The sequence below is a fragment of the Tasmannia lanceolata genome, unplaced genomic scaffold (assembly GCF_043159265.1).
Source record: "Tasmannia lanceolata isolate RefF3 unplaced genomic scaffold, GAP_Taslan_0.1 ptg000002l, whole genome shotgun sequence".
Classification (NCBI taxonomy): domain Eukaryota; kingdom Viridiplantae; phylum Streptophyta; class Magnoliopsida; order Canellales; family Winteraceae; genus Tasmannia; species Tasmannia lanceolata.
The window spans coordinates 39,839,708-39,867,286 of NW_027518679.1; the positions used below are offsets into that span (position 1 = coordinate 39,839,708).

The 27,579-nt window shown below is 37.9% G+C and overlaps 3 protein-coding genes across 6 annotated transcripts; all 3 read right to left on the reverse strand.

The window, feature by feature from the left end:
- Positions 1-1,172: 1,172 nt before the first annotated feature.
- Positions 1,173-21,755, reverse strand: LOC143872233 (uncharacterized). 4 transcript variants are annotated; one of them, XM_077376722.1, is made up of 10 exons: positions 21,668-21,755; positions 16,207-16,256; positions 3,254-3,674; positions 2,946-3,131; positions 2,776-2,868; positions 2,596-2,697; positions 2,189-2,488; positions 2,023-2,097; positions 1,700-1,923; positions 1,173-1,604 (listed from the first exon to the last, which is right to left on the reverse strand). In XM_077376722.1, exons 3-9 carry the CDS (start codon positions 3,662-3,664, stop codon positions 1,771-1,773), a joined length of 1,320 nt encoding a protein of 439 aa, XP_077232837.1. In that variant the 5' UTR covers positions 3,665-3,674; positions 16,207-16,256; positions 21,668-21,755; the 3' UTR covers positions 1,173-1,604; positions 1,700-1,770. The 4 variants fall into 4 exon arrangements, with proteins under 4 accessions (XP_077232837.1, XP_077232838.1, XP_077232839.1 ...); XM_077376723.1 differs by lacking the exon at positions 21,668-21,755 and adding an exon at positions 16,437-16,528; XM_077376724.1 differs by lacking the exon at positions 16,207-16,256 and having other exon boundaries at positions 21,668-21,728.
- On the reverse strand, positions 4,054-6,773 carry LOC143891598 (uncharacterized). Its single transcript, XM_077396116.1, has 4 exons — positions 6,322-6,773; positions 5,448-5,990; positions 4,410-4,758; positions 4,054-4,293 (listed from the first exon to the last, which is right to left on the reverse strand). Exons 1-4 carry the CDS (start codon positions 6,771-6,773, stop codon positions 4,054-4,056), a joined length of 1,584 nt encoding a protein of 527 aa, XP_077252231.1.
- On the reverse strand, positions 6,919-7,912 carry LOC143891604 (uncharacterized). The gene is made up of 2 exons (XM_077396130.1): positions 7,884-7,912; positions 6,919-7,780 (listed from the first exon to the last, which is right to left on the reverse strand). The coding sequence occupies exons 1-2, from the start codon at positions 7,910-7,912 to the stop codon at positions 6,919-6,921; spliced, it is 891 nt and encodes a 296-aa protein (XP_077252245.1).
- Positions 21,756-27,579: the final 5,824 nt, after the last annotated feature.

Here is a 27,579-nt window from a genome sequence, read left to right on the forward strand (position 1 = left end):
GTTTGCTTTATTGAGTCAGAACTATAATTTCAGTACAGGTGAAGTTTAAGCTAGAGGCTCTAAGCCAATATTGGTGGGATTCTATATATATGGCATGCAAGAGACAAAGTTCAGGAACCTTTTGTATGGGAGTTTGATGTTTTCCTCTATATTTCCCATTACTTTCTGTTACTTTCTATTTGAGCACCTCCATAACCCCCAAAAGAACATGAACCAATACAACCTCAGAATATGAAAAGATCATTGGTCGATCTTCTAGCAGCTAGATTTTGCAACACTGACTCTTTCCTTACTTTTCCAGCATGCAAAGAGAATACACATGAAAGTGAGGGAAATGGCACCATGTGCGTAGTCTATTTTTAGTGCACACCACTACCCATAAAAAAAAAAGAATTTGCAACATTACACTAAACCCTGATGAATGGTAGAAGAAAATGTGTTATGTGGATAAATCAGAGCAAACAATGAAAAACATGCATGTGCCAAGAGAAATGAAAACATAGCTTGCTTATCAGGGAAGTGGCAAGGGCCCTGTGATAACTACTTAATAACCCAGTTTTTGGTGTGGGGGCAATCATTGTGGTGGTACACAACAAGATGTGGCCCATCTCACTTGACTAGGAGAATTATGCATCTTATGTTCAAACCAAGTAACTTAACTGGAATTTTGCATGGACCATGAGTGAGAATAATGTGTTTTAACCAAGTCCGAATAACCAGTTTCTCATTGTTGAATACTGCATTGAACCAATGTATGCTTAACCAATTTACAATCACATTAAAGAAAGGGTACCTTTTCATCCAATCCGTGAATAAAGCCTTCTGTAGCACTCTAGACTCTACCGAAAGGCAGTAGAAAATCTACATTTCCCCACTCTACCTACAAAGTGTAAGTATGTTAAGAAGCAAGAGAAATCTAAGAACACTCAACATAAACACAATAAACACATGAAGGCATACTAAAATATATGCCAAATTCCCAAATTTACACATGCTAGAGACATGAATTTTAGGGAAAGTGAGCAAATGCTAATATTACTAAAAACTATCTATCTCAGCATTTCTATATCAAATGCTAATGCTAATAGATGGGAACTACCTTTCTCATCGTAGATCTCGTGTCTGTAGGGAAAGTGAGCAACAACTTCTCAACTCTCGACTCATGACCCATCCACAACTTGATAACTTCTTATTTACACTGAATTCCTAAAGAAAACTAAAGGTAAAAGTTACATGATCAAGGAAAGTAAAGAATAAACAATGCTGAATGCAATTCCTATCCCTTTGCTACCTGATCAGTTGTTCATATCAACCTCCTTATTTATGCACACTTAAGATATAAAAATCATAAAGCAAAAATAATATGATCACCAGCAAAATCATCCCTTTACTACCTCGTCCACACAAAAAATTTGGAATCGGATACAAGAGTTTAGCATATCCCCAACCACTGTTCACATGAAGATTATCTATAGTTTAGCATGTCCCCAATGATGATGTCACTCATCATCCATAACTACAAAAAACAGATAACATCCAAGTTCATAACTACAAAAAGGTACTACAAACATAAAAGTAACTTAATTGCTTGGTGCTTCTTTAACCTGCAAAGAAAGTTAAAAAACAAAAATAAAGAAAACGATTAGTAAATATATGATAAAAAAATATATTAAAAACCAAAATTATATCATAAATTTACACAAAAAGATGGCCAAACGACATGTCCTCCAGCCACGTCTCTAATAGTTTTCCGTCGTCCTGATGGTCTTATCAGAAGTTCATCCCCACTATTATAACCCTGACACTAACAAGAGAGAATCCTGGCCCAATCGGTGTGCCATCAACTATCGTCGCCGGATCTTCGCTCACAAGAAGTCCTTTGGCCAATTCAATCCCCGGTCGTGCCAAGCTCATCAAAATAACCTAGGCAACATTAAGGAAATGAAAACTTGTAAATTACACAGTCAATGATATCAGTCAAGTATTGGAATTAGCTGCATGAAAATGTAAAATCAATTATACCTCTGTGGAGGAGCAAGGCGGGTGACTTGCAGGGGGGGAAGTCACATCTCGTGATGGAGTCGCATCGGCAGTATTCTAAAATTATTATAAAATAGAAACGTTATGTAAAAAACCTCATTTTACAATTTTGTATCTTACTTGTATGCAACATAATTTCAAACATTACCTGGCTACCACTAAAATTTGACATGAAATTCTGAAGCTGCTGGGTCATCTCCTCCTTAAACTGGCAAAAATCCTCCCTAATTTGTTCTTTGTCATTTCGCTCTTCTTCAATCATTCTCCGATAATCCATGCGATTCGGTGATGGCCCAAAACAATCAGTTGGGGTCGTACCAAACCCCATCATCCGTACCCTGCCATGTCTCTCTGATCCCATGAAATGGGCAAAGGCGTCGTCTCTGGAGATTGCAACGTTGCTACTGGAAGACTCAGGATGCTCCATCTCGTACTGTGTAAACTTTTTCTGAAAATAAGAGAAAAAAAAACAATAGAAATAAAGCTTAACATAAAACCGGCGAAATAAATAAAAAAATAGCATATAGTATTGGCACATTATATTTAATAACATACTATCAGATCCTCTGACGCTTTATCAACAATCTTCCCGTTTTTCTTCGTATGAGTAAGCTTGAATAGTTCAGGGCGGCTACGAACCTTGCCACTTCCTTTCTCCTGTCAACAGGAAAACAATTTTATCATGTCAAAACCAATATATAAATGAGGAATTAAATTAGAAGTTCATGAAATTACCAGATCATAGCGTTTACATGCGAAGCTCTGAGTCCCATTTGTGTGCATCATCACTTGTTTGGATCGGTTAGCCTTGTTCGTTATACTGCGCTTCTGAAATTAGCAACCAAATATAATAATGTTAATTTTTTTTATATTAATGTTAAAACCAAAATAAGATTGCATTTTACCTGAGCAAGCGATGACTGCCAATGGGCGCAGAGACCCGTCCACTGGTCACCAATTACTCTATCATCCGTGCATGGGAAACCAGGATCAAAGTAAGCTTTTCTCAAATAACACTTCCAATCTTTCCATTTTGTACCGATATTACTCAATGTCCAACTCTTATGCATCTCATCAACATCATAGTAATCCTAAATTGACATGTAAGAAGTCTTTAATACCATGGAATTATAACAAAATTTAAAATCAAAATAATACTAGCTTCCTAAAATAACTTGTAGGAAGTTAATAATACAATTTATTTTCATCGTACCTGAACAACTTCCCACGCATCTTCTTTCTTTTCGTTAGGCACTTGACTCCAGTCGAATTGGTCAATTGGTAACTTAGCACCAAGTCTTGCTACAGTGCCCAAGAAATTTGTGAATTTTTTCCCTATTTTTCCTACGGGCTGGCCAAATTTATTAAACACTACTCTCTTCCTTTGGCTCCTAGGGCGTCCCCATGTATCTTTGCAGTAAGTAGGACCACGTCTCTTCCAAGACCTCCTCGACGAAGAGGCAACATCCCGTGTCTCAGGAACAGAGGAGGGCTGTGTATGCAAGTGCCCGACCTGGTCATCCAGATCCTCAATCTGCTCATCCCCCTGTCCTAACTGGGAATCATCATGAGTATCTTGGGCCTGAGAATGTGAGGGTGGCATAGTGAGATTGCGTTTCCTCATGTCTGATCACCTGTACATGATTAACAATTGAGATTGATATCTTAAATAATAAGCATACAACTATTGCAAATTGATAACAATTTAACGATTTGACATTTAAGCGGAGATGATAATGTATCCATCAAATTTCAAAAGCTAGCAGGTGTAAGTATTTTAGTAAACAAAGCCTATAAATTTAAGAACATTAAGAATAGAGCAACATTTAGTGATTCAAAACTCCCAAATATGATACCCCCTCAACCATTTCTTAGAAAAAAACAGATACAAGTGTTCCACTACACAAAGTCTACAAATGTAAGAACATTAAGAAAAGAGCGACATTTTGTCAAAATTCAAACAAATCAACCATCAAAGCAGTACACCAAATAGAGAAAGAGATATGATCCCGTTTATTTATCGTTGGCAAAGGGACTCTCATCACCGTCACTATCATCTGAATCTGTATCACATTCTTCATCATCTGGTATTGCCTGGGTCAATTGTTCCAACGGTTCGTCAATTTCTGTCCCTCCTATATCTATTCGTTCCCAGCTATTTACGTCTTCCAAATTTTGGATTTCTGCTGCCTCGGTCTGGACATCTCCCTCATCATTGTTCCCATGTAACTCATACAAGTCCCTAGGTTTTGTCTTCACAACCACATCCAGTCTTTGTTACCGGGGTGATTTTGCACATAGAATACTTGCTCAGCTTGAGATGCAAAGACAAAAGGCTCATTTTTATAAATATGACGTGTCATATTTACAACTGTATAACCGAACGCATCTATTTTTATTCCCCTGTTCGGCGTTACAACATCAAACCAATCACATTTGAAAAGCAATGCCTTCAGGCGTCCAAAGTAGTTAAGTTCAATGATATCTGTTAAAACACCGTAATAACTAATATCTCCTGCTACTGGATTCTGATCCCTGGCACTTGAAAAACTTCTTGTATTTGCAGTGACAACAACTCCACAATTCTGTGTTTTCCTTTTCTGTTCGCGAGCCTTTGTGTGAAAGCGGAAACCTTTACTAATAAACCCTTTGTATTTCCTAGCGACAGGCGCTGGCCCTCCAGCTAACCATCTAAGCTTTTCTGATATATGCTCACTCCTTGTTCACTGCAAATTTTGAACCTATTCAAAATTTGATAATGATTAACAAAGACCAACGTGTATGCTAAATAAAGTTGAAGAGTAGCTTAATGTGGGTGTGAGCTGACTTGTGTGCCAAACCAAGTTGGAAATTTTTTATTGTGAATTTGCTCTATATCCCTTGACCTAGCACGAGGATGCAGCCTTTGAATATGGTTTACATGTTCTCTGCATAAGCATTAATGTACGTAAGAGAAAAGAGTTTCCAAGTATTTACCGAATAGATTAAAGACAATTTAATTGGCTTACGCAATAAATGGAAAAACTGCAGGGCAGTTGAAGAGAACATATTGATGTGCCTGTTCAATTGTGGTTTGATCTAAAGGGCAACTCTTAACTTCGCCTAGAGGGTGTCCTGCTAGTGAGAATATAGAAAATCCTTCTTCCATTTCAACATGTGCATCTTCATCATTCCTTACCGGCCGATTCAACTTTAATTCAACACCTTCCAAATATCTTGAACAAAACGTCAAACATTCTTCTGCCAGGTACCCCTATGCAATAGATCCCTCGGGACGACTTCTATTGCGCACATATGACTTTAATGTGAGAAGGTACCTACACAATCACAGCGTGCATTACTTTCACTAATATGAACTTATAGAAACCTTCAAGATCGAATCAAATTTTTTGATGAACTGTGCGTACCTCTCTATGGGGTACATCCATCGGTATTGTACCGGTCCAGCCAACATTGCCTCATCCGCTAAATGAATAGGTAAATGCACCATAATATCAAAAAAGGCTGGAGGGAATATCTTCTCCATATGACAAAGTGTTAGTGCAATCCTATCTTGTAGTTTGAGGAGGTCGCCTACATTGAGGACTTTTGAACATAATTCTTTGAAGAAGTTACATAGCTCAATCAATACGGAGCTGACGTTCTTAGGCAATGATGAGCGTATAACTAATGGAAGTAGCTGCTGCATCAAAACATGACAATCATGACTCTTCAATCCCGAAATCTTGCGCTCTCGAACATTCACACGTCGCGAGATATTTGAAGAATAGCCATCTGAAGCTTGACATCCTTCAGGATGTTGCAAAGAACATCTTTCTCCTTTGGAGACATTGTGAAGCATGCTGGGGGCAAGTATGTTTTGTTCCTTATAGTAGTCACTGGGTGAAGTGTCCTTCTCAGTCCCATTTCTTGTAAATCTAATCGTGCTTTTACACTGTCCTTTGTTTTCCCTTCAATATTCAATAATGTACCAATTACACTGTCGCAACCATTCTTCTCAATGTGCATAACATCTAGGTTGTAGCGCAATAAGAGCGATTCCCAGTAAGGAAGACTGAAAAATATACTTTTTTTCTTCCAATTATGCTCCTTAGGAGGCTTCTCTTTTTTCTTAGCAGCGGAGGCAGAACTGTTTTCCTCCAAGGGACTCTCCTCTTGGACCCTCTTCTTCCCACGCTTACCTTGCTTCTTTGCACCGGTATCTTGCTTCTTGCCAAATGTGATGTTAATGCTTTGTAGTTGATCCAGTACCTGTGTCCCTATAGGGGAATCGGAGCTAACCTCTTCTCCTTAGTTCCATTAAAAGAAGACTTATCAGACCGAAATCTGTGGTTGGCCTCTAAGAATCGTCGGTGTCCCATGTAACAAAACTTCCTTCCATGCTTCAAACGCAGAGAACATGTGTCCTTGTTACAAGAAGGACAGGCCAGTTTCCCTTTGGTGCTCCATCCCGACAAGTTAGCATATGCAGGGAAGTCGCTAATCGTCCACAAAAGTGATGCATGCATCTGAAATGTCTCCTGCCTCGATGCGTCATAAGTCTGCAAACCTGACACCCATAATTCCTTCAACTCTTCGATCAGAGGTTGTAAGTAGACATCAATGTCATTCCCAGGACTAGAAAGGCCAGGAATTAACAATGACAACATTATATATGGTTGCTTCATGCACATCCATGGTGGAAGATTATATGGAATGAGCACAACGGGCCATGTGCTGTGAGCAATACTCATCGTCCTAAATGGATTGAAGCCGTCGCTTGCTAATCCAAGTCTAACATTGCGAGGTTCAGAAGAAAACCACTGATATATGTAGTCAAAAGTTTGCCAGGCCGTAGAGTCTGCAGGATGCCTTAATATATCGTCTTTGGTACGGTTCTCATAATGCCATCATGAAAGAAGCCGTTTTAGTTGACATATACAACCTCTGCAACCTTGGCTTCAAAGGAAAATGACGCAAAATCTTTGCAGGAACTTTCTGCTCTCTTGTGGATGAATGGGTTCTCTGCTCATCTGAATTCCCTTCAATTGTTTTCCACCTTGAAGCCCCACAAATACGACATTGAGAATCATCGGAGGCTTCCTTCCAGTATAGCATACAATCATTGGGGCATGCATCTATTTTGTCGTAATGGAGGCCCAAATCCCTAATTATCTTCTTCGTTTCATAAAAGGACTTCAGTAATGCTTCACCCTCAGGAAGTACCTCTTTCAACAACTCAAGCAACATGGTGAATGATTTGTTGCTCCACCCATTAAGACACTTTATGTGAAACAATCGAACCACGAAGGATAATTTAGTGAACTTGCTTCCTGGGTATAATTTTTGCTCCGCATCTTGTAATAGTTTAAAAAACTTATCCGCATCTCCATTATGCTCGTCCATACGTGCATCTGCTGAATGACCCTCCTCATCTAGTGGTCTATTATCATGATCATGGCTCGATCTTGGGTGTATATCATTCAATAGTTCGTGCATTTCATCTTGTATAATTGGTTCATGAGGTGCTTGGTATTCATTATTACTCACAGCACGAGATGATCCTTCCCCATGATTAACCCATCTACTGTAGCCCAAGAGCATCCCATTCCACAACAAATGTCCCTCGGCCTCTTCTCGATCAACCAATCTAACGTTGCCGCATTTGTTACATGGGCAGAATATATTTCCTCCATGAGCTCCATGAGTAAACGCAAAGTTAAGAAATTGAGAAACTCCTTCCTCGTACGCCGGGTCATTCCTATTGTATCCAAAAGCGAACACAAATTAAACATATTAAAATTATACATAATCAATAAAATTTCTTCCACATTTGAAAAACCTAAACGCTACCATAGTCATACCTTGGAAGTTGGATCCAACTTCGATCCATGACTTTTTGAGATTTTTCCGTAGACGCGTACAACTGAGGATGCTAGGTAGATCACAATATTCAACTTATATGAACATCCTAATAACAAAGGTCATTGCTTTTGAAATATTAAAAAATCACCTTTCAATACATTAACATGTATAAGCAACATGTATTAAAAAGGGTAGTTGACTCACGGGAATAAGGTAATGCGATGTCGAAAAGAAAGGATTGAATGGATGAAGACATGTTGTCCAAATTTTGCAGGCACACACACACATTCGTCTGGACTCTGGAGTTTTGCAGGCATAGATATTAATTTAATTCTTGCATGAGAGTCATGGCGCTTCAGTCCGCGTGCGCGCGCACACACACACACGTAGCTTCCACTGCATAGCTGCGCTAGCAGATAACTTCCGCTCAAGCAGCGGCTTCTGAGAGTAAGTGGAGTTGGGCAGGCTCCTCTCCAGGGCCTCATTCCTAGATAGAGTAGTGTGTTACATCTCATGGTAACAAAACTATATTGTTCTGAGTTATATCAAGTTACATCTCATGGTTATCTTTTGTTTTTTAATTGTTATCATATTAGATTAACTCGTATGACTTTGCCATAGTTCATGCATAGTCAATTAATTGTTGGTTGGTGATAAACTTACAGTCTCTATCCGAAATTAATAGTGTTACTATGATTATTATCATAATGGATTTGATGGCTATTTACTTTTGAGAATAGTGAAATCATCAACTGATAGTACATTGGCTTCAGATATTTTTGCCATGAAATTTATGATACTGCTCCATCTTAAAAACTAGCTACTATGCACATCTACTTTCAGTATGGAACTGAATGCATGATGAATATTGAGGTTTTATTTAATATTCAATTATACATCTACTGGCCTTTGTTTTACTGACGTTACTTATAGAACTATGTGTTTTTTGTTGTGAACTTCGTGTGCACAATCTTAAAGGCCACTATTGGTCATGCCATCTCAAGAAACATTAATTCATGTGATTAGTGATAAATTTTGCAGGCATTTAGAAGATTGTATGAAGAAGTTGGTCTTGGATGGGTTTATGCCATTACAAAATATGAGCCTGTAAGACTTCTTATGATAGTATGCAATAGCTAACTTGATGGACCTACTACATTTAATTTATGATTAATGCTTCTCTTTGCAGGCAAGAATGAAAGTTAAATAAAATTATAATCAATACATGTAGTTGAATCTTGGTATTGCCACATATAATTGCTGGAAAATGATTTCATGTCGAGAAATCTTTTTGTATTGAGAAAATGATGCTCTAGCTCGATGCCTGATTTACAAATTCTGATCCTGTGCTTCTGAAGTCTATCTTTTAAAATAGAGAAAGATCCTCCAACCTTGACCAATGATGGTTAAAGGGCCCTTACGATTGAAACATATCTTTATTCGAGGAAAAAAATCTACCCGATATGAAATTCAAAACCCCCTTGACGTCAGTCCATAAGTCTCCTAGAATTTTTTGTTTTCTTGAACATTTTGATTTTCTTCCAGAACTCCTGTCTCACATGCTCATACTGCTTACTTTCAGCACTGCTAGCTCTGTTTTTTAACCTAAATCTTATATGCTATACATGAGTAACGTGTAGCATTGTAGTGAAGATGCAAGGATTAAATTGTAACTTGTGATTTACTAAAGAATGTGGTGTTGACTATGAAGAAACCTACACTATAGTTGCTAAAATGACTGCCACCAAAATATTCTTGCCATTCATGTTCTTAGACAGTGGGAACCTTTATCAGATGGATATCAAGAACATGTTCCAAAATGACGATCTTAATGAGGAGGTATACATTATGCCTCAAGTAGGCCTAGATTCCTCTTGACTTCTCTCTAGTTTCTCGGCTGAGAAAACCGCCATATATCCTGAAGAATTCAGCAGTACTGTGATACAGACAGAGCTTATTTAAAGCCCGAGTGAGTACTCTATCTTTGTACATCAAACCACTAGTGGAAAAGTCATCTTGCTCATTTATGTTGTTTAGTTTCTCATTATCACTTTCACATTAAAGATCTTGGGAGCCTTACATGTTTTTGGGGTTGGAGATCACATGTCTTCCACGCTGTTGTGTTCTCAGACATTAACTGAATGCAACAAAATTTTCATCCCATGCTCAACTTCTAATGCTGCACTAGAGTTATATGTCAAACTATGTGTGTGTATGGCGGAGCCAGTCTTATCGAGTAACGACCAATTGGAGGACTAGTATATCTGATAACCTCTTGTCAAAAAGAGCTTTTACAGTTCACAAAGTGAACCGATTTTCAAATGATATTGGAGAGGCTCACACGGTTTCAGTTCATTTATCTTTGATATATTCAGGACTTTTCTCTTCACTCAGCTGTTGATTTTGATTGAGCAGGTGAACTTGGTTTTTGCAAGTCCAAAACCAGATATTGTATCTTCCTCAGTTCCTTCTTATTTCTTGCAAAAGAAATAAAAAGGATATAGTGGCAAAATCAATTACCGCGCAAAATATTAGGCCACGTCCACTATCTCCTTGCTTCATGTCTCACCAGGGATTTAGATAGCCAGCATCCTTATCAATCCAATGATTCACTCCTGACAGTTGGCTAATGAGATGTGCATACACTCCTGGTGACTGAAAATGAATGTTCGAAGAGAATAGGTTGCTATAAGGCTAGTCTAATATATAGATTTTTATTATTTATATGTTATTAGCAGCTTAGCCAACCCCAATTAGTTTGGGACAAAGGCTTAGTTGAGTTGAGTTGAGATATGTTATTAGCAGCTAGAGTTGTGTAGATTAGAGTATATCTGATAAAGATGACACGCAATTGCCCTCGCCTCTTTGTACGTTGTTAACAAGCAATGTTTCAGTTAGGCCCACACGAGAATCCGTTTATGTGACAAACTAATAGGATGGATAATGAGCAATTTGAGGATATTAGTCATCGAGTTTTATCTGCTAATGAGTCCATATACTATTTCTCTTTTAGAATTCTTTCTCTAAGTTCACATTACGTTTGTCGTTAAGGTTTTTTGAAAGTGAATACTAGAAAGTTTTCCAGGCTGACTTAGTATCTTAGGGACCTCTCTGAAAATTCCCCATTCTGTCCTGCAGTAACTTTCAAGAACCATACTTCTATGCATAATCTTCCATCAATATTTGTTCTAATTGTTTGATAGAATTCTATAGTTTTCATGGATAGGCTATAAAGAGCCCTGTTTTTTTTTTCTTTCTCCAAGTGAAGTCTACAGTGTCTTTATCCATTATAGTAAGTTTTTGGTTTACTGTTAGTAATTTGTATTTTATCTTTGCATGTTTTTCTCTCTCCAAATTCTACATTCTTTGACATCTGCTGTCATATATCTCTTTCCCTTTCCTCCTTGCCCAATTATTGCATCCATGAGTTCAGTTCTTTCCACTCACTACCAAATGTTTTTTTCTGCAGTTTGCAAAGTTATCCACATGATTATAAATTAAATCATGTCTACTTTTAACATTCTATTTGCCCTGCCTTATTTTGAGAGAATTGCATCTGGCATCACTACCTAGAAGACTTTGTTAGACTCCTAATTGACAATACACTCCTTGAACAAGTGGTAGACATAAATTCTATGTTGATATGTTTTAACTTTTAAGTTTTTGCCAATTTTCATTTATTATTATAATGTAATATACTTTCCATGGAGAGCCTACTCTCTCGCTGCTGCTACCTTTTCATTTGAAAGAGTCAAAAGCTAAAACCATTTATAACACAGTTCAGTTTTCCATATTTGTACACCAAATGACCGATTCATTGTTAGGCTACTTGTCATGGGCCTGCTAATCTGTAGGCTAAAACCTATGCGGCACTCATGCAAAACTCAACTTTAGCCCCGAGTCAGCCAAATCCAAGTGTCCTAGCCTTCGATCAAGGCAACAAAACAAACTTTCACACAAGAAAGCACACAGGAGTGGAATCGGAAGAAGAATTGTATTATACCGTGGAAGGATTTACAACGCTTGAAGTTCTCATATTCAGAGGTCTCATAGGTGATTTGCACTAAGGAGCTCACCCTTAGATAGTCTCTTTCCTCCGCCAATGGCCCTGATCATGCATTCATGCCACTCGGCATCATCCAACGGTTCGAGGGCATCCTAGAAATTTCTAGACTCGCTAGAATACTCTACACTTGTCTCTTGAAAGAATTCTCAAGAATACTCTAGAATTCCTGCACATCTCTACAAATATCTACAAACAACCAAGTCTATCTAGTGTCTTCTACACATCTTTGGAGGGCTGATTTGGGCATCCTTTAAGCCTATAAAAAAAGGGTTCAAGTAGAACATGGAAAAGAGAACTTTGTCAATTTTGGTGATGTACAAGGGTTTAGTATAATCTCTCTTGTTGATAGATCTACTCTATGCATTAAAAAAATTTAAAAAAATAGAAGCAACAAGATATCATCCTTGAATTGCATTCTAATGAAAATATCTGTGTAGAAAATGTGCTTTTGGTTCTACAAGAAATAATTTTTTCCCTTCCATCAAAATTAATGGAAACAAGAACTACGGGGTCACCTTTCTTTGTTTATTGGTCCTTTTGCTGTTGTACATTCAAAATCCCCCTCCAAAACCTTCTTTTATCACTAGTACCATGAGAAAAAATTTCCCTGGTACAAATAATTCAATTTGTAGATTTTTATTCTTATGCTAATGTTTTGTGTTTTTTCCTATAATGATTTGTTGCTTCCTTGATATTGTTGATATTATAGCATTAAAATAACTTTATCAAGTTTAACAGACACATATCTAATTATATATCATATATGTATATGACAAGCACACATTTCTATTTTATGTCATTTTAGAACAATTCATGTACTTCTCTGGACGTGGTTTCTTCTTATCTGTATGTAGTCTTTTATGGCTAATAAGTAAGCAATCCATGCACAGGTTGCAACTATAGCCAGTGCAGTATATGGTGTTTGGGCACAATATCGTCTGCAAATTACAGGTAACACCATGTTTGATAAATTATTTCAACCAGCTCCATGATAATTAGTACTTTTAATCTGAAGAATCTGAACCAATAGAATGTAACTGCGTATATCAATTTCACCCAATACTATCCATAGGAGAATAACTGTTTGAATAAAATTAAGGTTGCATTATTGATATTATTATGCCTTTTATCTGATTTTATAGATCTCATCATGGTTACATTCACCCTAGTCAAGCTCATGTATCTTGCAAGATAACTCAACATAGGAAGTTATAGGAAAAGACAGGGGTGCACAAATGACTTAATTTAGCCATGTATAAACTCAATTTCATTTGTATACGAAAGCCGTTTGCACAATATGCAGTAATTTCATTTGATATTTCTAATAATATTTGCATAGAATGGTTTCTATAACAAAAATTGATCTCTTGTGTTTCTCATATTTTAGAAACTTAAAATTGTAGTTGCGTGTTCATTCTTATGGAGTAAATTTCTACAAAAACAAGCGATGGGATATTGCAAAATTAAATGACTTGTCTACTGATTCAAATGCACATCTCCCTGCTAGTGGTATCACCTAATAGGTGCTCTGAAGCACGTGTGACATTGCATGCCAATCTCACACAGGTAGGTGTTAGCGAGACAGACCATGTTGAAATACATGGATATAGGTACATTGGTATTAAATCAAATCAGTGAATTGCTGCACAGCATGGGAAATGTGAAGAACAGAAAAGGACTTAATTGTGGTTAATAGTAGTTGTAATTCTTTATTCTGTTTTACTTATCTGCACGCCATGCCTTTGTTGTCCTGTTTTCACTTCCCGAGCGGATCGATCCTTCAAATTTCTGATATACACTTGGATTGTAATATGATTGCTACAACAAAGATAGCATCAGAGAATGGTACGTAGACTGACACAACTCAACTCACTAAGCCTTTGTCCCAAACTAATTGGGGTCGGCTAATGAATCCTATAGAAAATTTTCATGAAGAAGGTGAAAGGATCTACCTGGCTCAAATTGACTAAGTCTACTCCTGACACTAGTTGGGTTCGTCTACATGGAACATTTTCTTCCAGAAAATGATTATATTTGATTATATGCTTAAGTTCCTTATGATTGACCCTTGTTCTTTAATCTCTATTATTTGGGTTATTGTGTAGCATGCTACATGAAAATGGATCTTTATTATTCTATTTGTATCTAATTCTTCTGTTATTTGCTATTACTATTCTTGACCGTGAATAATTAAATTATACTGAAATCGTTAATCAACTTACACTACGATATTGGAGAAAATGACTAGCGGGGACGAAATTGTTTTAGAACACTAACGTGAATCATTCATTACTTCATGCTAAACCATAAACCTACAATACATGATACAACAATTCTATATATAAATTAATTGCTGATTTGTACTAATGTGTTTTCATGTTCATGCAATTTCTTCTTGCTTTAAGGACGTCCTTCTTTGGCAGATATCTTAGAGGCAAGAAAGAAAAACAAGGTATTTCCCAACACCTATGTGGATCCATTCCCTAATTATGAAATAGTGTAGTTCTTTTTAATTCTTGTGTTTGAAGGCATCAAATTTCTATAGCATAATAGAGATGGACATTAACTAATGAAGTTACTCTTATTGAAAAACATCTAATCCTTATCCTTAGTAGTACAAATCATAGTTTCAAAACTCTCTCGCGTCATCATGAACTCCCCTGAGTCGAACTACTTTACCTTTGTCGCGTTCTTGTCCAAGTCAGTGTTTTGCCCGTATGGCAAATGTTGCCTACAAATTGACATTGGTAGAAGATAGTTGGATTCATCCTGTCTTCCATATTTCGCAACTCAAACCATATCATGGACCAACACCAAATCCTCCTTGCATTTTGCCTTCATTAACTGATAACAATCACCCAGTTGTTTCACCACTTGCCATTTTAGGCCGAAGACTTGTGCTTCAGCAAGATAAGCCAGTAACTCAGGTGCTCGTTCAATGGCAAGGACTTTTACTGGAGGACACTTCTTGTGAAAATTTAGTCGATCTTCAATCGGATTACCCATCCTTCAACCTTGAGGACAAGGTTATTTTTCAAGGGGTGGGAAATGATAGAGAACAGGGTATATCAGAGAGCCAAGAAGAAGAACAGAAGGAGATTGCTGACAAAGAAGGACAATCGGAAGGTCAATCAAATCACGACAAAAGAGTCAGAGGCAGTAGAATGACCAGAACACCCCGGTGGATGAAGGATTATGTCCATCGTTAGATTAACATAATCTGATTCATTAAAAGGTTGTTAAACTAGGATGTTATCGTTTACGCTTTCCATGTAATTCGAGAATAATGCCAGCTAGGCTCAGTTGGTTACGATCTGAGTCAGAGAATCAAGTCCTGTTATGTAAAAGAGGCCTATAAACAAGGGCATCAGGAGAGGAGAAATATAAAGAAATACAATTTTCTCGAATCTTCTTCTTCTGCTCTCCCTCTTTCTCTTTTCCTTCTCTTTTTCTACCTATTTTCGTTGTTACAGAGACTTGCTAATCGTCAATACTGGGTCATAACACATCTTCACAATTTCTCGACCCCTTAAATTCTAAATGACCTAACTACCCTTATTTTATGGAAATGCCTAAAATGCATATTAAAGGGCTAAAATGACCAAAGTACCCCTACTTATGCAAATGTACATGAAACAAAAGAACATTTCCTACACTAATGAGCATTCAAAAGCCGATGTAACTTTCTTAAGGGGATGCTCTTGCTTCAGCCGGACCCACATCTTTTCCTATTTTAACCTTAATATTTTCAAATCTAAGAGCTATTATAGGAGCCTTTTATGTCTTTTTACCCGCTCAAACATATCGTAGAGTTAAAAACACATAAAATGGCAAGTACATTAGGAATTCCGAAAATATCGTTAGAGAAGAAATCTGAAATAAATCACCGTCAGAATACAAGACATCTACACAAAAATTTTCTTAATTATTCCGTATTGCTTGTACTTCCAAAGCATACTACACTAAAGGGAGGAGTCTTTACCTTCATCAAAGTGGTGTATGGTTGCACAATTCATAACTAACTACGCAACCAAAATCAAAACATCAAAAACACAAGGAAAAGCAAAGAATCAATAAATTTATACTAAACTAACAAAAAATCCCAAATTTGAACCGAAACAACAAATGAAAAAATTTTCCCAACTCAATTACTCCAATAAAACTGTCAAAATTGATTTCCAAATCACCAAGCAAAACAAATTCTAACCTAAAACAGAGATCGAAAAACTGAAGGCCGAAGTTAAACAAGATCTGACCTTTTCCTGGCCAGATTGTTGTGGAGAATCCGTCGAAGGAATATCTTCTTCTACAAGAAAAAAAGGCTAATCTAATAAAACTTCAGATCTAAAAAAGAGAAAGGACGAGAGATAATTCTGCATGAGTACTACACTAAAACAGGCAACTCACACAAAAAGAATAGTGATCAAACAATACCAAATACTAAAAGCCCTAAAAACCAAATCCATATAAAAAGTAAACAACTCACTAATTTCACTCAAAGTAACCAATATTGCTGATGAATTAAAAGAACCCTACATCGAAAATCAGAAAATGGGTAAAAGTGAAAACAATAAACAGAGCTTTGGCACATATTTATAAAGAAAGAGAGAGGAGGGAAAAAAAACCTACCATGATCTAAGACATAAAATGAAATAAATGCTTCTAGATCTGAAACTAATAAGCAATACCTTGAAACCCTTCTTCAGAAAGAAAAGAGGAATCAGGAGAACTCACATGCTTGGAACGATGGTGTAGATCTCAGGCCAGAAGGAATGAACCCTAACCCCAAATGCCCTCTTCTTCGTTTCACAGTGGCCAAAAACAGGATGGCGTGGAGATGGAGTAAAATGGAAAGGGGTGGTCAAAACCCTAGAAAATAAATGAAAAAGAATGGTCGAACCCTAAAAAAACAGAGCAATGGAAGCTTCTATCTTCCTCAGTTTCATCTCCTTCATCAATCTGCAGTGGAGATTAGAGTTTGACGGCAGTTTTGGGCTTCTAAATGTCACGAAAAATTAGGGTTTCACGTCTCCTTCGCCAATCGCAGACGAGGATGGAAAAGAGGGAAAAGAGGGAGCAAAAGACACGGGAGATTAGGGTTTCACGTCTCCTCGATCGTCAATCGCAGACGAGGATGGAAAAGAGGGAAAAGAGGGAGCGGGAGAGAAAAGCGAGGGAGTGGGTAGCGCGGGAGAGGAAAGCGAGGGAGTGAAAAGTTGGCGCGAGTGGGTATTTTTCTTTATTTTTTCTCCAAAGATCTACCAGCGGCCGGCTAAATAACCGCTGGTAAATACCAACATACAGCAGCGGTTTTAAAAACCGCTGGTAATTGATGATTTTGTTGTAGTGCATGCAGCCCCATTGAATCCTTCTGAGGTTAAGTACATCAGTCCCTCTGCAGCCATTGATACACTACTGCTGGGCGTCCCAAGAAATCAAAAGGGGCGGATATATCACTTCCCAAACTAAAGGCATAGTTAGCTATTTCCATAACAACTCCATTTTTTTAAGAGAAAAATGATAAATACGCCCCTTTTCATTACACGGGACAGCCAATAGCAGTGTACGAGGCAATCAAATCCGTTGAATCCTCACATGTGAAGTACAACAGCCCCTTTGCAGTCATAGAGACACTGCAATTGGGTGTCCCAAGTAATGAAAAGGGGCGCATTTATCACTTCCCTTTTAAAATTGAGTATCAAGCCTGTGCTGATATGACCACAAAGACCTAAAATGGAATTCATGAAATGGAACCAAATGCTACATAAGTTTGAGGCGGGGCTTCATTTTGTTTCTGGTACAAAATATCAACGAAGTTGTCGTTAGTCAAAATTTTTGGTGAATAAGGCCAAGAACTTTTGAAAGCAAATGTCAATGTAGCAATCCTGGATTGAGTAAATTTGATTAGTAAGAAACAAGTATTCCAATCTCCCAAATCAAATAACTTAAGCACCCAAAGCTTAAAAAGAGAAGAAAAACCAAGAGAAACATCCCTCCGTACAGGCACAGCATCACAAATCATAAACTACCAGCGAGCATATAATAATTAAAGGGAGATGATTTTTTCACCCCCTGTAGGATTATGTGCCCCCCAACCCCCCCCCCCCCCCCCCCCCCCCAACCCTCCCCCTTTTAACGTGGTTTGACATAAAAAAGAGTTAAAGTCTGCCACAATTCACTTTAAAAGAGGGGCGCATAATCCTACAGTGGAGGTGAAAAAATCACCTCCCTAATTAAAAGGGCAACAAAGAAAGAACTTTAGATTCAGAGCAAATCGATCATATAAGAGATGGGTTGTACATAATGCACTTTTTTTTTTTGAATTATACAAGATTGTACACAATCTGTCATTGAATAGCACAAAAAATTAAAGAAGAGTTAATTAAAGAAGAGTATCACTTATATAATCCTATAGGGTTCGCATTAGAATGCTTGAAGTGGCAATAATGTAATATTGCAAGGTGGTAACTGCATTACCTTACTTCTACCTAAGAGACCTAACCCAACTTAAAACCTTTCAAAAACACAAACATGAGGGTGTACAGAAATTTTACTCTTGTGTATCTCGTAAGGTTAAGACCCAAGCAGGAATATGGCTGTACACTTTAAATACTCAGGAAGGCTTGCATTGTTGAACATGTTTGATAAGAAAATTATAAAATACGATAGTAATTCATCTTCAAATCCCATAAAGAAAACCCAACAGAAATCGTAATGTGGCAAAAGAAATACTCTAGAGCACGTGTCCACATGGAAAATGAAATGCTGAAGACCAGATGCAGACCAGATAATTGCAATTGAATTAGAATGAGTGAGTGGAAATAAATTAAATCTTGAAATAAAAACAGAGGAGCTGAGAGTTGACACCCATTGGCCTTTCTCAGTTCTTATTTATAATAATCTTTTTAACATGAAACTACCTTTAATGTAAATGTGGTGGATATCTAATACAAAATTAAATAGTTCTAATTCATTAATACACCTTGCATGTAGTTGTACTAAATATATATTTGTTAAATGAAAGAAATGATGAAAATGATCAAACCCCATGGCCAATACCAACTCTTATATGTATTAGATATCCAAGGAAATGATATCAACACTCCCTTATTTTTATTATTTTACTATTAATTTTTCCCTTTTCTTTTTCTTTTCAATATAAAAATAAGTTTCATGATGTGCATCGCATGGATGGTCCCACTAGTATATACATAAAGAGAGATGGTTTGAATCATTATTTGAATCCACCCTCTGCAACGCAAGTGTCCATATGGATTGAGTTGAAATTTGAATGTTGGTTAGTTGTCATTTTGTAGGCAGTTGCTTGGATGGCTAGGATCATCACATGCATGTGACTTTTAGGCTATTGTCATCCATAGTAAACCCAAATAGATAAACTATCCAGATCATGTTGAAAAACTGTGACTGTTTAGAAATAACATTAAACTAAAAGAAACTTATGTCAGTATATTAAATCTAGTAAAATCTGACCACTGGATCTAGGGTGTTAGATGTTGTAGATGGTGTAGATTAGGCAAGTAAACAATTATGTATTAGATTAGGATAACCTTTCATAAGGTTTTCCATCTATGCTTATCTTTTAAGGACTTGGTAAGCCAATATTCCATGAAAAAAAAATCATGGTTGCCAAACATGGCCTAAGGGTCTCTCTTGGATCTCCATCAAAGTTATTTGCATAAATTGTTATATGCAAATGGTCTTGAAGTTAAATATGATTATTTGCAAATAAAATGTATTTAATGGCTTCCTAGGAGGCCTCAGTATGCGAATTGCAAAGAAGATTAGATTAAAAAAAAAGCTTATTTACAAATATGAAACTGGATTCCAAAGATGATTACTTGAGACCTACTGAATATTTTTAAAAGCTTACCGGTTGTTGGTGACATTATTGACAACTACATTATATGGGAGTAGCCTATAAAACAATTTGCGGATAGATGGAAGCTTTTTGCGGTTCGGTCGAGTTTCAGATTTCCCGTCTTGAATTAGATGAGGCTCAAGCGTAGCTAGGGAAAAGACAATTTTGGCTTGGATTGGATTGGGAAAAGACAACCCGATTGGGTTATGACTAAGGTCTTGGGCAACCCAATCCCAACTACGTTAACCTAATTTTTTTACTGAGATTTTTAAAATTTTAATTTGTTTGTATTTTTCTCATTCTTCGCCATAGGACAATCCAAAACCAACCTGGGTGGATTTTGGAAATCAAGTTCGATGGTTTGAATTAGGGTTGAGAGATTTAGAGGCAGTTTGGATTAGGGTTGAGCCTTCCCGACTAGAGGTTCAGAATGGGTCGGATTAGGATTGAGATAATGCAACCTCGGGTTAGGCTAGGGTTGCGGCAATTGCCTTTTATTGCTGATAGTAAAAGTGGATTTTGCAGGCAAGCCTTCTTTCAGAATTAGGGTTAGATGGGTTGTCTTTTATTATTTATAGAGCATTAATTATTAGAGCTCCAACTGTACTCAAAATTAGAATAGAAGATTTTTAGAAGGAATGCATGATATCTAGTTAATAATGAACTCCTAATTAAAATAATCTTATCGAGACTAATGCACGTATCCAAAGAGGCCTTAGTATTCTTAGCATTAGCATTGATGTGAAGGTTTTATTATACAGATCATGTTAAAAAGAAAAAAAGAAATCTACCCTACTCCATCCACATATAAAAGAGCAAAGAAGTTTAGATTCGTGCCTCTTTTTCCTATATCACCTGATCCATTCAACATGTTAATCCTGTCAATTGGAATTTACATATAAGCACAAGGAAACAAAAAAGACAATGGTATTTTCATCTCTTGTTTCAGTTACTTCTACCATCTCTCTTTTACTCAAACTCGTTTGTTAGAGCTTCAATTAACTAGTTAGAATGAATGAATGAATTTTAAGAGAGCAGCGAAAGAATAAAAAAATGATTGGCATGGCCAATTGTCTTTATATAATATTATTAATGGAAAGTGATATTTCCACACTCTTTTCATTTTCATGCTTTCTGGGACCAGCTCCGTTTGGTTGCCGGAATTTTTTTGGTTCTTGGGATTTTTGTGGAACAAAAAACTTCCTGGGAGATTGGTGGGAAAAAAACTCCCTGGAAGTATCCCGGTAAAATAAAAATCCCATGTTTGGTTGACCGGACTACGGTCGGAAAAAAAATGTTTTGTTTTGTTGCTTGAACTGTTGGGAAGAAAAAAAATCTTCTACATGCTTATTTTTGGTTCCTGGGATTATTTTGGTTCCTGGGATTATTTTGGGCCCACCAACCAAACGTGGGTTTCCTGCGGAAATTCCACAAAAGTCCCAAGAATCAAAAAAATTCCAGCAACCAAACGTAGGGGAGAAACAAAAGGGTGAGTGAAGATAGGATTTACTCTCATGTAAGCTTGCTTAGAATGAAAAGTATTGGATGGTCATTGAAGCATATCTGCATGTAATTAATTCTGACGTAAGGTAACAGTGTGATGTGTGATGTGAAACCATCTAAGCTAAAGTCCAAATCTAGAGAGATGTGATATGAAACTATATGTGATGGCTTTTCTTTTCAAATCTACATACCATTCACTCACACATGAATAATAAAGAAAGAACCAGACGACAAATTGGACAAAAAAAAATAAATAATTGAAAATGGGTTAAAAACAAATGCATTACAAGGAGGGGAAAAATCAAAGTGAAAACAAGAATCAATTAAACTCTTACCATCTGAAGAGAACTCCACCATTGTTTTTTCTTCCTCATCTCCTCTTTTCCTCTCTTTTTTCTCTCAACCCCCTAATCTCAAATAAGAGAAGAGGTGGAGATGTCATTTTATAGTATTCTCAAGGAAAGTGATATTTCCACCCTCTTTCAACATTCTCACGATTTTCTACTGAAAAAACAAAAGGGGGCGGAGATATAATTTTCCATGGAATCAAAAGTTGGACCTCCTTTTTTGCCTGAACTGCTAAACACATGCAGCGGGCCAGTTGTCGTGAATCTGCTTACCATTACGCGTTGTTTTTAACGAAACATTACGAAAAGGAAGATTTTGCTAACGAGTGCCGATAAATTTGCCTTTAGGATGAATTCACCCCCATTTTTTTACCAGTACAAGTGTACAACCCGTTAACAATTGTTACTCCGCGCGCCTCTCTCTCTCACACAGACTCACACGGTACAACCATCAGACGCCTCTCTCTCTCTCTCTCAACGTGATCTTTTGGTGGGGCCTAGCGGTACTCTATCTCTCTTTGAGGGCAAACCCTCTGTGGGCCCAACAATAAATGGTTGAGATCATTGGAGTTGGTGGACCCTTTAAAAAGTATATATAAAGAAAACACTTGGGCCAGCTTGTTGAAAGATCTAAACCATTCATTTGTCCCAGCATAAAGATGCCTCTCCCATAAAATCATTTCCATAGGATGATCCAAGCCCTCTAATCAATCTTTACGTATCGGAGAGTTAGGATCATCTTATGGAGAAGATTTTTCAGCAAAGGCCTATTTACACTGGTTAATGGGGATGAACTGTAAATTCGTTGGCGATATGTCTACGCTGGTTCAAATCCAACTCAGCCCAATAATTCGCCGATCCATGAGGATCATATAACCAATTTGTCCTCCAGAAATGCCAGATATATAAGAATAAAGAGTCAATAAATAGAGTGGACGCACCTTGTTCAAAGATCTAAACCATTCAATTTTTATACCCAAAAAATAATGCATCACTCCAAAAAAATCATCTCCATTCAATGATCCTAACTCCACAAAAATCATCTCACTCGGGCGACTTTGTTCAAAGTTCCTAACTGTTCATTTGTTTGAGCCTCGACATAAATAGGTTGTGCCCCAAAAATCCTATAGAGATGATATCCGTAGTATTAGATTGAATTGTTAGGATCACCAGATGGAGATGATTTTGGGGCCCAGCCTATATATATGTCAAGGCTCAACAAATGAACAGTTTGGATCTTTGAACAAAGTGGCCCCACTGAATTTTCTAAAAAACAAATAAACTTTTTATGACGTATGCACGCAAGTGCTATATGGCCCTAATGTATACTGTGTCCACTCGTAGGTGAGAATATATTTTGAAAAATACAATGAAACACATCTTGTTAGAAGAACCAAATTAACCTGCTAGGCCCCAACCCAATGTTATTAGATTATGCCCCAAATATAATCTCCATTGGATAATCTAACCCTCTAATGTGTAGATAAGCTATACCATATAGAAATCTCTTTAGACCGTAGAGTTAGGATCATCGAATGGAGTTGATTTTTGTCATACGACGTATATACATTGGGGTATGAGAACTAAATGGTTTAGATCTTCGAACAAGGTGGGTTCACTATTTTTAAAAATATATGTGCATGCGTATTTATTAAAAATATTCATTGCAGCCCTGTGGACCTCGATCCGAGAGAGGCGGGGAACGGGCCCCCAGAAAATCTCTAAATTGTCCACGTGAAGAAGAGCTCCACCAAGGAACTCTCAAAAGAGTGCCCCTCACAGCATGAGTGGTGATGTAAAGTGAGATACCTCTCGATTCGGGAACCAGCCCGGATTCGAGGCGTATCTTAAACAAAGAAATAGTCATCATCCAAGGAAGTAGGCCCTGGATCCCATGCTGTGCTCTGTCGCAACAGATAACCAGAGATACAAAAGGTCCGTGCCTGATACGAATGGGGAAGGGGTTAGGCGCTCCCAATTCGCCTAAGTGCAAGCACCTGGTCTCTTATGCCATTTATTATTAACTTTGAAGAGTTTTGGGCGAAAATCATGCGACATGGGAACGAATATCCCTGAGATAACGTCTAGCTAATCATGCATGTATCGGAGATGAATAAGAAGCACACACAAAAGAAATGAAAGACATGGCACCTAAGAATGGCTAGGTTATGAGTGTCATGCCTAATTGATGTCTAAGTTCTAATGGGCAAACACATGCATGCTAAAGCTAAATGTATAGGGTATGTACATGAAAGTAAGAAAACACAGCAAAACATACAATATTACAAACCCTAAAATCTAATGTGATACTTGACTCGGACCAGGATGGCCATCCATCCTGGCTGCACTACGTATCCCGGCCTCGGGAAGAATCAGAGTCAACGTAGTTCGGCGATCTATGCTAAACTACAATGCCTAACCCTCTAGGACCGCTATCCTAGACTCGATCAACTAGACCTGACTAGTTTTTAAAGCTTGTTGTGCGATTGGTTAAGTTCAAGTGAATTGTAATTTTTAGAACTCCTTATATGCCCTACTAATGCAGGTGGGCCCTACACCTTATGTGTGACTAGGCTGTGGGTCCTAAGGAAAACAAGGGGGCTATTTAAGCCCATCCTAGTCTAGCCATCGGCTTGATTAAGTGTCCAACCGACCACAACTCGAGGCCTCCTAACTTTAGGGACACTCACACGACCAGTCATGACAAATCCACAAAATCAGGACAGACTCCTAACTCTAAGACACCCCAAACGCCTAGGACAGACTCCTAACTCTATGAGAATATCTTTTGAAAATGGTTTGCAAGGTTATTTTGAAGAATTTTTGTATTTTGGGAAGATTTGAAAGGTTTTGAAGCTTATGGAAGTTTTTGAAGTTATGACTGAACTCAGGATGCCAGCTGCAAGCCTGAGCTGCCTACGTATCCCTCAGCTAGGGATCAAGCCATCTGTAGTTCGGACCAGATTTTCCTAACTACTCCTAATGACTTGAGATTTTTGAGATTTTTTAGTTTTTCAGATGTTTTTAATATTTTTGACTCAAGAGGATAGAATCCTACCATCATAAGGGTAGGATAGACTCCAGATATCCCGCAAAGGTTGGACAGCATCCTATAGTTTGCGGGGGAAATGAACAGAATCACGACTCTGCAAGGGTTAGACAGCATCCTATACCTTGCAGGAGTTGATAAAAATCACATGACACTATAGAGGTAGGACAGAATCCTAAACTCTATGAAAAGCAGGACAGACTCCTAACTCTATATGACGGTAGGACAGACTCCCAACGCCTTACGACTGCAGGACGGACTCCTAACTCTACAAGGGTAGGACAGACTCCTAACTCTTACGACGGTAGGACAGACTCCTAACTCTCCCTAAAGAGGAAGAGATCCCTCAACCTGCGAAAACTCTAAGGCAGGAAGGGAAGGGGTTTAGCTCAAGAAGCATTCCGTCATAGCCTCAACCCGAGAAAAGCATTTGAAAATCGATGGAAAGATCATACGCTGTTAAACAAATCCTGGCACCAATATTGTTATCCATTCAGCACATCATTCAAATAAGTTCAATGTGACAATAATGCAAGCGTGAGGATTATTCTTATACCCATATTTTAGCACAGAACTCACACAAGGTGGCGATGTAAATATCAGGTGCAGTATGAACATGTAAGATATGACCCTAGTCATGATCAAATAACAAAACGCATGGGTAAAATTGAGATCCATCAGGGACACTTCCAATGATTGACTTTGTTATGCACACATCAATGTCACTATAAGTCCAATTTGACCAATGTTCCAACTATAGCATCAGCAACATCAACATAACATGACACTGTGATAATCGATTCCCATTTCTGAGAAAGCTTTATACTAAAATTTTCTAAAAAACAGAAACCACAGTACCCGAGATGTCTATCCTCCTATCCAAATTCCAACTTCAGCAAATGATATAATATTGGGAAAAATGTTAACTATTATCACAATGAAAACGTTCTGAGAAAAAATTTCCAACGTGATTTATCAGAAAATTCATTAACGACTTATTCCATGAAACCCATTTTCAAAATGTAATAAAGTTGTTAAACCAATGAATCTGTTCATAAAACATTCTGGAAACAGAAATTCCAAACAAAGCAAGCCCATCACAAGAGATGAATATAATTGAATCATACGCTTATACCCTCGACATGGGGTAAAATCGTTTAAACCAATTTAGCATAAAAAATCAATACAAGACCAAGACCAAAATTAAGATAATATCAAGTCTATGAGCTGACCAATATTTCATCAGAGGAAGAAACCAACAACAACACAGGTTCTCTATTCAGAAGAAAAGGAGAAAATCATATATATAGATATTTCAGCGATGCAAAGCAAAGTTAAAGATGATACCCGAAGGAAATAACAAACATAGAATCTGATGCTGCGAGAAGAAAAGGAGAAAATCATATATACAGATATTTCAGCGATGCAAAGCAAAGTTAGAGATGATACCCGAAGGAAATAACAAACATAGAATCTGATGCTGCGACTGAAGAAAATCCGTTGCAGCTTGGGTGTAATGGTTGTGATGAGATGATTGTCCTCGAAAGGAAGGTATTCGGTGATGGAGACAAGAGGTGGCTGCAAAAATCCCCTTCTTCCTCTCTCTGCCTTTTCTGTCTTGTTGGTGAAGAAAACCCTCCTTCTTCTCCAAGTTTCCAAAACCCAAACCCTAAAACCCAAAATAAAAGAAACCCAATAAACCCTCTTCTCTGCCCTTTTATTTTTTATTTATTTTTGCTCTAAATCAGAGAAATGAGAAGATTTATCCGAGAGATGAAGGGAATAGATGAGATATAGAAGTGGGTTTCAAAAATGGATGATGGTTTTTTTGAGGGAAATTGATGGTATGAATGGAGGAAGAAGATGGGTTTTGGGGAAATGGCAGAGATGGTAGCGGAGAATAGGGTTCTTGGAGGTGACGGTGGTTGGTGGTGATGGAGGTTTAGGGTTCTAAAAAAAAGAGAAAAAAAGAAAAGAAAATGGTGGTGGTGCCGATGGTGGTGGAGGGTTGGATCGGAGATGGGGTGGCTAATGATGGGGTAAAGAGAAATGGGCGAAAATGAAGAGAGGAAGATGGTGATAAGGTTGGGAGTTGAACCTGTAATGAAAATGGGCAAATGAGATGGGTTTGATATGGGTTACAGACAAAACAGGGGATAGGCTCTTGGGTTTCTAAATGGGAGATGAAAATGAAATGGGTTTGGTAGATGTGGGTTTTGATGATGGCTAGAAAGAGAAACGAAGGAGGGTTTGAGGCAGAGATGATGGCTAAGGTGGCGGCTGGGCAAAAATAGGGGAAATGGAGGGTACGGCCGGAGATGAGGGAAGTTGCAGAGGTCGAGAAGATGAGGGTTGTGGAGGTGGTGGAGATCGGTGAGGTGGGGTTTGACCGGATGGGTGAAGGGGATAGAGAGAGGAAGACGATGGTGGTGGTGGCTTAGGGAAGAAAGTGGGCGGCTGTGGAGGAAGCTTGGCCGGAGGTGGAAGAAGGGGTTTAATGGATTTCCCTCTTCTCTCTCTCTCTCTCTCTCTCTCTCTCTCTCTCTCTCTCTCTCTCTCTCTCTCTCTCTCTCTCTCTCTTTTCTTGCGAAAATGAGGCCTCCACTGTGGAAACCTAATTCGATGGCATATAAAAAGGGAAATGATAATTTTACCCCCCATTCTCCATGGACAGCCACCACATAGTGCATTTGTGATAATTTTTTTAACCTAAGGGGGGCAGGCCAAGTAGAAACAGGGTGAAGCTTCTCCTCTCTCTAAATGATCCTAACCCCTTGATTTGATCCAAGGGCCACTAAGGATTGCTTACACCTTAAGTAATTTCAGAATTCCAAAATCACCCCTCTAAGGT